This window comes from Lampris incognitus, chromosome 18 (assembly GCF_029633865.1).
Source record: "Lampris incognitus isolate fLamInc1 chromosome 18, fLamInc1.hap2, whole genome shotgun sequence".
Classification (NCBI taxonomy): Eukaryota; Metazoa; Chordata; class Actinopteri; order Lampriformes; family Lampridae; genus Lampris; species Lampris incognitus.
This window is the reverse complement of record NC_079228.1, coordinates 16,314,203-16,327,157: the sequence shown is the minus strand read 5'-3', so window position 1 is coordinate 16,327,157 and position 12,955 is coordinate 16,314,203. Positions and strand designations below refer to the sequence as shown.

The window sequence follows — 12,955 nt, the reverse complement described above, 5'->3', positions numbered from 1 at the left end:
TAGACCCAGAAAACTCTCAGTACACTGTGTAGACCCAGGAAGCTCTCAGTACACTGTGTAGACCCAGGAAGCTCTCAGTACACTGTGTAGACCCAGGAAGCTCTCAGTACACTGTGTAGACCCAGAAAACTCTCAGTACACTGTGTAGACCCAGGAAGCTCTCAGTACACTGTGTAGACCCAGGAAGCTCTCAGTACACTGTATAGACCCAGAAAACTCTCAGTACACTGTGTAGACCCAGAAAACTCTCAGTACACTGTGTAGACCCAGGAAGCTCTCAGTACACTGTGTAGACCCAGGAAGCTCTCAGTACACTGTGTAGACCCAGGAAGCTCTCAGTACACTGTGTAGACCCAGGAAGCTCTCAGTACACTGTGTAGACCCAGAAAACTCTCAGTACACTGTGTAGACCCAGGAAGCTCTCAGTACACTGTGTAGACCCAGGAAGCTCTCAGTACACTGTGTAGACCCAGGAAGCTCTCAGTACATTGCGTAGATACAACCAGTATTCCTAAAATGAGATGTAAAAGACTGATACACCCGTAGTGAAAACAATTACTTCAAATGTTCGCCTCTAAAAGGATACAAGCCTCCAAGTCACGGAGTACCTACCCTCCATTTTTTAATATAAGTTTTCTGCATACTGGTTTATTTTTGTTGATGGCAGATTAATCTGCTGTTGGCATCTGGCGAGGACTACATGAGGGTTAGCCATTTAGCCATGTCCTCGTAGCTTTTATTGGGGCAGGATTCCCCCCCCTTTTTCTCCCAATTCTATTTGGCCAATTACCCCACTCTTCCAAGCCATCCCGGTCGCTGCTCCACCCCCTCCACATGCGTTCTCCGATACACGTGGAGTCGCCAGCCACTTCTTTTCACCTGACAGTGAGGAGTTTCACCAGGGGGACGTAGCGCATGGGAGGATCACGCGATTCCCCCCAGTTCCCCCTCCCCCCCAAACAGGCACCCCGACCGACCAGACGAGGCGCTAGTGCGGCGACCAGGACACATACCCACATCCGGCTTCCCACCCGCAGACACGGACAATTGTGTCTGTAGGGACGCCCGACCAAGCCGGAGGCAACACGTCCTCATATCTAACACACCGTAAAAGTGAGACAGGCTGTACTTTAGTTGTCACATCACAGCATGAATGCACACAACAAGTAAACAGATGTGCAGGCATGGACAGACAGGAAGACAGAGAAGAAAAATGACAGAAAGACACTTACAGACATTGACAGACACACACAAACACACACACACACACACACACACACACACACACACACACACACACACACACACACACACACACACACACACACACACCTTCTCTGTGATCGGCAGATGAAAGGAGCTGTCTGATACCTAACAGACAGCAGGTGGGACCTGCCTTGGGCCAGACAAAACAATATGCTCAAAGCGTTGCGTGGGTGTGTGTGTGCGTGTGTGTGTGTGTGTGTGTGTGCGTGTGCGGCATGTATGCATCTGTGTGTAGACATGCTCTGATGAATCATGTACTCTGGGATTTCAACACAGGTGTTCGGGCCAATGAGGTCACCTGAACCCCCCCCCCCCCCCGAAGTTGGTGTTGGTATGTGTGTGTGTGTGTGTGTGTTAGAGAGAGAGAGAGAGAGAGAGAGAGAGAGAGAGAGAGAGAGAGAGAGAGAGAGAGAGAGAGAGAGCGAAAGAGAGCAAGAGAAAGAGAGACAGAGAGCAGGAGAGAGAGAGCGAGAGTGAGAGAAAGAGAGAGTGAGAGAAAGAGAGAGCAAGAGAAAGAGAGCGAGTGAGAGAGAGAAAGCGAGAAAGAGAGCGAGAGAAAGAGAGACAGAGAGCAAGAGAGAGCGAGCGAGAGCGAGCGAGAGTGAGAGAAAGAGAGAGTGAGAGAAAGAGAGAGCAAGAGAAAGAGAGCGAGAGAGAGCAAGAAAGAGAGAAAGAGAGAGCAAGAGAGAAAGCGAGAGCAAGAAAGAGAGAGCGAGAGAGAGAGAGAGCGAGAGAAAGAGAGAGAGAGAATAGGCATAAACGTAAACCATCCTCTTGGGGAAAAAATGCAAGATGTGGAAAAGCTAAGAAATAAAACTCTTCCCAACTCTTTCTTTTCTTTTACCTGTGGTAGGCCAGATTAAACTATCAGTCCATCATGGAGGGCTCTGGCTACACAGCTAACAAGCAGTAACTGCATTCTGAAGAGCAATTGAGAAAAGCGACTCCAGTGTTTGTCTCCTATCCAGCAAACGTGTTCAGCAAAATGCTATTAAAATCACAGCCAGCATTACGTGCATGATTCAAGAGCTTTCTGTAAGCAGAGTTTCGCTGTCATGAAAGATGTACCCTCGCCATTTCCTTTAAACACCTTACTATGCCTTACTTCGTAGGCACAAATCCTTAACATGCTCACCCGCATCCTCAGATAAGCTGGAGACAACTAGTCCACACATTTTGGGCAAGCCGGTTCTGTTAATTCCTATGCTTTATTGATCCCCTATCAACCCTGCTACGTATTAGTCTAAACAACCTGCTTCTAGACTGGGATGGGGTCCAACAGCTGGAATATCCCCTCTATGATTTCAGTGTTTATCTCACAGCAAGAGGGCCAGAATTCAAAACAAACCCATGACTTGGTTATGGCACAAGCCTAAAACGTCGAAAATAGGAGAAAATAGGAGACAGCCAATTTAACAGCAGAAATCCTGTAAATAAGCTTTTTCGGTGCTTGTTGTTTCTGGGACGGCAGCTTGTCGTCCCAACTAGGTTAAGTCAGAAATTCCTCATCTGGGAGTTTGTAATTGGCGAGGCCAATTACATCAGCGAGGCCGGAAAAGTTCTAACAGGTCATTGTAGCCGTCCCACATCCTTATTTGTTTTCTTTTTTGGATTTTTTCCTCCATTTTCCCCCAACTGTACTTGGCCAATTACGCCACTCTTCTGAGCCATTCCGGTCGCTGCTCCACCTCCTCTGACGATCCGGGGAGGGCTGCAGACTACCACATGCCTCCTCCGATACGTGTGGAGTCGGCAGCCGCTTCTTTTCACCTGACAATGAGGAGTTTTGCCAGGGGGACGTAGCACGTGGGGGGATCACGCTAATCCCCACAGTTCCCCCTCCCCCCCGAACAGGCCTCCCGACCGACCAGAGGAGGCGCTACTGCAGCGACCAGGACACATACCCACATCCGGCTTCCCATGGCCAACTGTGTCTGTAGGGATGTCTGACCAAGCCGGAGGTAACACGAGGATTCAAACTGGCAATCACTGTGTTGGTAGGCAACGGAATAGACCACTACGCTACTTGGACGCCCCATATCCTTTCTTTTTTTTACCATTATAAAGGCTAAATCTGTGGCCACACCCTCACTTTAGCTTTAGTGAATATATCTTCCTTAGCTTCATGGGAATATACAACGTAGGTTACGTCGCTGTCCGCCGTCTTGATCTGCGAGGGTACAACAAAACAAAAACACTGCTCGTAAGTTGTATTAAATGATGATTTGCTAGGATGGATAATTTCCTGCCATGTAACTGTCCTGGCTCTGGTTGAGCCAAGTCTGATGGATGCAGTAGATAAGCTGAGCTGCAAATGTGATGACACAGTTCACAGGAATAAACGGAGTAAAAAAACTGGCAGCAGTGGCAGCCAAAACTTTACTGTAAAAAATATGGTAGAACTTTTTTCTACTATTACAATACTACATTATTATACTTTAGTATATTATTATACTATATTATTAATGTGGCAAATTCAGGGGGCAGCTGGAAATCCGCCGCAGCCGGGAATCGAACCCGGGTTGCCCACACCATGGGCGACTGCACTAACCAGTCACCTAAAGGGTCTGACTCGTTAGCCAACAGCTAGCAAGTCCAGTCATTCGTGGTCATTATACTACCCCCCCTCCTTCGGGGCTTCAACATATCCGCTCCCTACGCCTCTGGGCACACGCACTTGATGTCCTCACGGTCTCACCATCCCACTTCTGACACCAATGTAGCGAATTCAGGGGGGCAGCTGGGAACCGCCGCAGTAGCCGGGAATCAAACTCGGGTAGCCCACACTACAGGCGACTGCGCTAACCAGTGAACTAAAGGGTCCGATCTCTTTAGCTGACTGGGTAGCACTGTCATCAGCACAATGGTTAGTACATTTAACAGTGATAAAATGGATTTTTAACAAAAAAAAAAAGCAAAACCTAATGTTGGCTCTTATATATATTACGGTATATTTCCATTATAAAAACAATGCAAGCGTATTTAATGGTGGAGTAATGTATTTTTTCCAGAGAAGAGATGTAAAAATTATTGTTTTGGCTGATATATATATATATTTACAGTGTCTCACTGAGACACAAACCGTATTCGACCCATTTATAGAGATTACAGTCTTTTACTGTCGTGGTTTGACAGTTTTTCACCGTAAAGTCTACTGATATTTTTTACAGTGTTGCAGCTGAGACAGGACAGAAATGATGTTATCACATAGCTCCTACAAGAGAAGGGGTCAAAGTGTTATATCATATGTGCAACCAAGTGGCACAGCTTCCTGTGGTCTACCTCTACATCTGATCCAACGGCGCCGGTCCTCGTGGTTTTTCCCTGCAGAACACAAACTGGCCCGCCGCTACCACTTTAAAGTGGAGCGGGTCTGATAGCCATCTATGGGCTTGCTCCATTCTGACTGTGCCCCTTTCCCCTGGCTCCACACCACGCACAAGTAGCCCAGATGTGATATCAAGTTATTATGCAACCGACCACAACCACTGTAAAAATAGAAGTAACAACCACCGCCACAGGACAAAATGTGCCATTTTCCCCGCTGGATATCTGCTGATCTGATCGACAACACAGCCTTTCATACAAAGTCCAAGAACAACAACACCTAGCAGCCAGCGCCTGCTCGCATGGGATTACACACAATACACACACATTCGCAAACACCCGAACACGGACCGAAAACGCTCAACAGCCACAAACAGGCAAATCCACACAACGCGTACATAGTGTAACGCATCTGTGTGCAAACACAGACACGCACACACGCTCGTGATCCGCACAGAAATGTGTGAGAACAACGGCTCCCAAGAACAACACTAATTTAGCCTGAGAAAGTATGCAAGTCACGCAAAGGGGAAATACACAAAGTTGACATTTGGAAATAGTGAGGAGCGCAGGGGCAGAGTTATGTAAGAGTGAGCGAGGAGGAGGAGGAGGAGGGAGATGAAAAAAGGAGGTGAGGGAAGAATTAAAAGCGAAATGGTAACTGGAAGCAAGAAAGAGAAGATGGTGCATGACAAAGCGTGGGATGAAGCGATGTAAAATAAAGACAAGGACATCAACACAGAGAGAGAGAGGGACAAATAGATAAAGAGGCAGACATGAGTGTGTGTGCGTGCGTGCGTGTGTGCATGTATGTGAGAGTGTGTGTGTGTGGGAGAGAGGGTGTGTGTGTGTGTGAGAGAGGGTGTGTGTGTGTGTGTGTGTGTGGGAGAGAGGGAGAGAGATTAAGAGCTCACAAGTACAGACTGTGTGAGAGACTGAAGTTTTGTGTCGCCCCCCTGTTCCGCATGCATCAGAAAGTGTGTCCCCCCTGTGAAGGATATAGTGTTGAAGTGTGCGTGTCCTCTGTCCCCCCGCGCTGCTCATACATCATCATGTACCGTGGTGTAGGACGGGGGGTGATGGAGAGAACGAGGAAGAGAGAGAGAGAGCGTGATCGTGACCTTGGTGAGCGATGGAGAGTGAAAGTGAAATGCGTTTCCAAGGCTGTCGGAGGAGACGGACGTGGAGGGAAGGATGGAGGGAAGGGTGGAGGGGAGGGTGGAGGAGGGAGCGTAAGTACAGATGGTTGAATCGAAAGGAGTGGGGACAAATGGAGGGAGAGAGAGAGAGAGAGAGAGAGAGAGAGAGAGAGAGAGAGAGAGAGAGAGAGAGAGAGACAGACACCTGGAGGCTGAGAACAAGCAAATGGCCTGAGGACTGACACCGACCTTAACACAACCACACACACACACACGGATGTGAGAGGGAGCGTACACATACACTCCCTCTCACATACACGCACACACACTCCCTCTCACACATGCATACACACACTCCCTCTCACATACACAGACGCGCGCACGCACACACACACACACACACACACACACACTCCCTCTCACTCTCTCACACACACACACACACACACACACACGGATGTGAGAGAGAGCGTACACATACACTCCCTCTCACATACACGCACACGCATGCACACGCACACACTCCCTCTCTCACAACACGCAAACTCCCTCTCACACACACATACACTCCTTCTCTCACTCTCTCACACACACATACACACACACTCCCTCTCTCTCTCACACACACATACACACACACACTCCCTCTCTCTCTCTCACACACACATACACACACACACTCCCTCTCTCTCTCACACACACATACACACACACACACTCCCTCTCTCTCTCTCACACACACATACACACACACTCCCTCTCTCTCTCACACACACATACACACACACACACTCCCTCTCTCTCTCTCACACACACATACACACACACTCCCTCTCTCTCTCACACACACATACACACACACACACACACTCCCACTCTCTCTCTCACACACACACACTCCCTCTCTCTCTCACACACAGATACACACACTGCCTCTCTCTCTCTCTCTCTCTCACACACACTCCCTCTCTCTCTCTCACACACACACATACACACACACTCCCTCTCTCTCTCTCACACACACACATACACACACACTCCCTCTCTCTCTCACACACACATACACACACTGCCTCTCTCTCTCACACACACTCCCTCTCTCTCTCTCTCACACACACATACACACACACTCCCTCTCTCTCTCACACACACATACACACACTGCCTCTCTCTCTCTCTCTCACACACACTCCCTCTCTCTCTCTCTCACACACACACACACACACACACACACACTCCCTCTCACCCACACACACATACACTCCCTCCCTCTGTCTCTCTCTCGCTCTCACTCCCACACACACACGCTCCCTCTCACCCACACACACATACACTCCCTCTCTCTCTCTCTCTCTCTCTCTCTCTCACACACACACACACACACACACACACACACAGACACACACACACACACACACACACACACACACAAACACATATACACACACTAGATGACGCATGGGGAGAGGAAAGGTGGTCCTCGTGGAAAGCCTGAAGGAAGCACTCTCTGTTCCCTTCCTGTTTCAGGAAGACAGACTGTGTGTGTGTGTGTGTGTGTGTGTGTGTGCGTGTGTGTGTGTGTGTGTGCACGCGCACATGTACACTGATAGTGACAGAGTCATATCTGTGTTGAGATAGGCTTGGGCCCGATTCCTGGAAATAATGGGAACAAAAACAATGATTTCAGATCAGGCACAAGTACACACACACACACGAATAGATACAAATACACACACAGAAATGATACAAAAAGGCGCATGGCTACACATATGAAAACAAGCATCACAAGCTTAACTTTTCAGCGTTACATTCCTGTGTTGTTAAAGAGTTACCACCATTCTGCAACACGCACGCGTGTGTGTGTCTGTGTCTTTGTGTATGTGTGTCTGTGTGTGTCTGTGTGTGTGTGCAGGCATGCGTGTCAGTCGTGGCGATGATGTGTGACCTTGCTTAATCCCTGGTATAGATTAATCCCGTGTATGGACTGCAACAATCTTTTTGTGTCGCGTCCAACGTGGATAACATGTACACGTGTTTGTCCGGACTGAAGGCAGATGCTGCACCCGCGTCGCTATGGAAACAGCCCGCATCATTTTATCAGACCTTGTCCATCAAAAAAGGGGGAAAGAAAAATCACCATGACAACCCCCTAAAAGGAGAGCTCAGCACTGTTCTGAGCGAGTTAAACCGCGCTGGACTCGAGGCTGGCTGCGCGTGGGGAACAGAAGTGATACTGGGTGCAGCTGTGAACATCCGCGACCTCTGGCGAGACCCCGCCCAGCTCATGAGCAATACCGCAGCCTTTACAAACACACACACACAAACATGACACACAAGACAGCTAAGAGGACGCACAAAGGCAGCCGGACGTGCACCCGACGTGCCGCGTCATGAGACAGGTAATGCTCGCCGGGCTTCCTGCCCTCAGGTGTGCTGCAGAGCAGGCTTTTACAGGGCAACGCTCCACTAGCGCCTCGCTAATTATGCATACACAATGACTCAGCCTGCAACACTTACAGCAGCAAACACACACACACACACACGTGCATGGGTGTGCACACACACATGCACACACAGACACACACAAACACCACACAGCTGCCTCCTTGACATCCTATATAAAGAGTATCAGATGACAGAGCACTAAGCCATTATTAATACACACATTACACACACTACACACATTGCACACACTACACACACTAGACAGGCGGCAGGAATACTGGTTGTTGTAAAGTGAACTAATTGGACTTCAGACGAGCTCTGTGCAAGTGTGTATGGTGATCATTATGGCGTGTGTGTGTGTGTGTGTGTGTGTGTGTAGATTACGTATGCTGATGTGCAGACACAACCAGTGTGTGCCATTGGACAGTTATACCAATAATCATCATAATGAGAACTTATGTGTGTCTTATTATTATGATAATTATTATTATTATTATCAGGACTTATAATTATTATCATTATCAGGGCTTATTATTATTATGATATTATGAGGACTTATTAGGATGTGTGTGTGTGTGTGTGTGTGTGTGTGTGTGTGCCTATGTGTATCTGTCTGAGTGAATTGCTACAAACATCTCTGAGTGTGTGTGCCCAGAACTGACGACAATAATGACAGCATTTGCTGCACAACGACGTCCGCTGTGTATGGACGCCTGTGCCGACCTTTTTCAGCCAAGCACGGACTCACACAAGTAGTCGCTCCACTGTGCGGGGTGCCCCCTACGGTGTGGTGCAGAAACGACAGGGTTTGTGAAATAACATCGTCGCTTGAATAATTACGCCCTGCACGGGGCTCTACTCACAGCTGGAGTCCTGTCGGGCAGCCGGTAGTTGTGGTTCTGCAGGAGCCGACACCCGTCCTTGGCAAGCCTCTGCACCGCCTCCAGTCCCAGCCGGCTTGTGAGGTCCTCGCGGCCGCACACGCTCCCCATACCCACCCCGCCGCCGTCCCGCAGGGCGCACACGCTGGCCAGCTGAAGCACAGGAGGCACAGAGAACATGTACCTCAACCCGCAGTCCCAAGACATAGTGGAAGGGGGGTGGTGGAAAAGTCAAATGGGCAAAGTTCAGGGGTCACACACACACTTCAGTGCTTTGCCCACAACGAAAAAGGGAATAGGGAGATTACAATCCAAAATCAAAAGACGAGGCTGTATCATTCTGTGTCCATGTGACGAGGATTAGAAGAGGTGGCAGTCCAACATCCATCTTTCTTGTTCGGTGTCTTTAAACCTTTCTTCTCTCTCATGCACTTTCAAACTCCTGCTATCTTTGCTACTAGTCTTTAATTCTCTTGATCAGTTCCTCTCTCTCTCTCTAGACTCTGTCTCTCTGTCTCTCTAGACTCTGTCTTCTAGACTCTCTGTCTCTCTAGACTCTGTCTGTCTCTCTCTGTCTCTCTAGACTGTCTTTCTAGACTCTCTCTCTCTCTCTGTCTGTCTCTAGACTCTGTCTGTCTGTCTCTCTCTGTCTCTCTAGACTCTGTCTTTCTAGACTCTGTCTGTCCGTCTCTCTCTGTCTGTCTCTCTCTGTCTCTCCTCTCTGACTGCTTGGTGTCAGCGGCTCTGCAGCAGAAAGAGCGAGTGTGTGTGATCAAAAGTACGAGAGTGGGCGGGAGTGTGTAAAAGTGTGTGTAGGGGTGTGCGTGTCAGTCCCCACCCCCCCACCCCCATATTACCATAGTCAGCACTTGGGATAGGGTGCTAGCCATACTGTTACATCCATTTACCCATCTACTGTAAAGTAAAGCAGAAAGACTGAAAGAAGACAGAGAGAGAGATGAGTAGAATTCAGGAAAAAGAGAGACAAGGAGCACGTCTTCACGAGAGGACACTTAAAGCTAACAGCTTTTGCTTCGCATTGCAATATCAAGCATTGCCATCTGTGTGTGTGTGTGTGTGTGTGTGTGTGTGTGTGTGTGTGTGTGAGACACAGAGCGTGTTCCCTAGGGTGCGCTAGTGAGATGGTATCATCAGCGGCAGGCAGCACGGTCTGATTATTTTGCACTGGAACAGAGCGCGAGAGCGAGTGGGTGTTTTGATTGGCTGACAGTTGGGTAAACCCTTCCTGTGAGCTCTACTCTCCCACAGTGCCACGCTACAGCGGGGGGGGGGGGACGGGGGGGGGGACACTCACTCGGACATTCTGACACACATGAACACCCACACACCAACACACACACACTACATGATGGTCAACTCCCACACTTGGCTTTGTTGTGTTGGAAAACACCCCTAGTGGCAACTCTTATCTGACAAAATAGACACGTACACATACGAGCACACAGACCGAGGACGCGTTCACCAACACCGCCGCTGGCCCAGAAACGCAACTGCAACCAAACTCCCGTTACGCCCCCGGCTTTTCACTCTGCAGACATAAGCCCCTCCCTCTCTTTAATGACCTTAGCTCTTGTTTTGTCTTCGGGTGTCATCAATTAGAGATTCAAAAGAGCCCATATTTTTTCCGCCCCCCAACAACAAAACAGGAAAACTCCACCCATCAAAGGCTGTTGTGGACTAGTAAAACATTTGTAATCTGGTTTCCCCGTTTAAGAGGGTTTGAGTGTTAACATAAATTCTTTGGGTAATTATGTTTGAGAGCATTTGTTCTTTTCTTTCCCCCTCCCTCCTCCTCCTCTCTTCTTTCATCTCTCTGGTGTGATGGATCATATGAATAATTCAAAGAGTGGGCCGAGAGCGTGCAGTCCTCCACACTCCTCTCTGCTGCTATGACCCTGTTTTTTTTTTTTACTTATAGCAGTGTCATGGAAATATAGACAGATGGACACACACACACACACACACATACACACACGCACACACACAAACACAAACTTGTGAACCTGAAACAGTTGGAGGCGCCAATGATCTTATTTATTTATTTGGTTGACCCCCCCCCCTTTTCTCCCCAGTTGTATCTGGCCAATTACCCCACCCTCCCGAGTCATCCCGGTCGCTGCTCCACCCCCTCTGCTGATCCGGGGAGGGCTGCAGACTACCACATGCCTCCTCCAATACATGTGGAGTCGCCAGCCACTTCTTTTCACCTGACAGTGAGGGGTTTCGCCAGGGGGACATAGCGCATGGGGGGATCCCGCTATTCCCCCCGTTCCCCGCCCCCCAAACAGGCAGTCCGACTGACCAGAGAAGGTGCTAGTTCAGCGACCAGGACATATACCCACATCCGGCTTCCCGCTTGAAGACATGGCCAATTGTGTTTGTAGGGACGCCCAACCAAGCCGGAAGCAACATGGAGATTCGAACCGGCAATCCCTGTGTTGGTAGGCAATGGAATAGTCCGCCACGCCACCCAGACACCCCATATGAGCTCTTATTTAGAGTGTATTATGTATCATTTAGTATGTATGTGCACCACAAGTGGGTTTGTGTTTGAGTCTGCGTCTGTGCGTGTGTGTGTGTGTGTGTGTGTGCGTGTGTGTGTGTGTGTGTGTGTGCGTGTGTGTGCGTGCGTGTGCGCGTGCGTGTGTGTATGCATTTGTGTTTTACCGGGCTGCTTTCCTCGCTGGGCGTGCAAGGCTCTTGATGGGTTGTCTCTGTGGTCTCAGAGTCCTGCTCTGATACTGCAACAAATCCCAGACAAACAATACATTGTCAGAGAGTCAGTCCTTTTGCTCTAATGACAATGAACTGACATCTGAGGTCCCCGACTTACATCTCACAGCTACACTTAAAGTGTGTGCGACACTCCAGCTAGGAGGAAAAAACCACGCAAAAAGTGAAAACACACAAACTTACAAGCCTTGCGAGTCTTGCGGGCGAGGGCAGCTGCCAGCTCACTTTGTACCTGTCACCATTGGAGTAAGAATATACAAGAGGTAAAATATTAAACAGGAGTATAAATAGTCAAACCAAAATAAAAAAAAACACAGGAAGTAGATAAAAATGTGGTCTCTGAGTATTCATTCATATTTCAAGAGGTTTAAATCAATATAGTAGATGTTCACGTGTCTACTGACGCAAACACACACACACACACACACCGTGGATGTGAGCCTTTCAAGGGCCTTCATTTGTAGGATCTCGCTGCAGATGTCTCTGTTCCCCTCAGAGTCCTCGTCCGACCTAGGAAACACAGACAGAGGTCATATTCATTACTACTGACCAGTGAAATATCACGTTGATAACAAAAACTCCCCAAAGAAAAGCTGTCCCGTGGAACTGAGCCTCTCTACGCTGCCCCCTGGTTTACCAGGGGGAGAACTGCAGTCTAGTAACACTGGCTCTCAGTCCCAGCAAGTCCCACGAGATAATCTGTATGGCAACTGTAAGCCTGACTGGACCATTTTAACCATCGGGATGAGGATCAGTCGGGGCAAATCAGGGGCAGTCGGGTTAGCCAGTCAACCCACATTATGCTTGTAGGCATGGAAGAGGTTCGAGACTCGAGACTTTGGCCCTCCTGGCAACTCCATAGCACTCTGAGGCGGACATGACTTTTTCAAATGAATTTGAGTTTGTCAGACATAATCTTATATTGTCAGTTGTCCAAGGCTAGCTAGGACTCAAACCAGCGAGCGTGCTACGCAACAGCAGAGGGGATGTTTGCTCAAGGGGGACAAAATGAGACTTAGCTAAAGGTCTCATTTGAGACATTTTCTCATGTCTCCTCTAAAGGTTTTTAAAACAAAAATATAGATCAGAAGACACAAGACAAGTTCACACACACACACACACACATAGAGGACATCAGAAATG

General features: G+C 48.7%; 1 protein-coding gene across 1 annotated transcript in view; it reads right to left on the bottom strand.

Moving 5' to 3' along the window:
- Window positions 1-12,955, bottom strand: part of rapgef5a (Rap guanine nucleotide exchange factor (GEF) 5a) — a 71,463-nt gene that overhangs the window by 24,751 nt on the left and 33,757 nt on the right. Inside the window, exons 6-9 of the mRNA XM_056298469.1 lie at window positions 12,241-12,322; window positions 11,996-12,044; window positions 11,747-11,820; window positions 9,041-9,211 (exon numbers count right to left, since the gene is read on the bottom strand). Coding sequence (XP_056154444.1) covers window positions 9,041-9,211; window positions 11,747-11,820; window positions 11,996-12,044; window positions 12,241-12,322 — 376 coding nt within the window. The remainder of the gene's footprint in view (window positions 1-9,040; window positions 9,212-11,746; window positions 11,821-11,995; window positions 12,045-12,240; window positions 12,323-12,955) is intronic.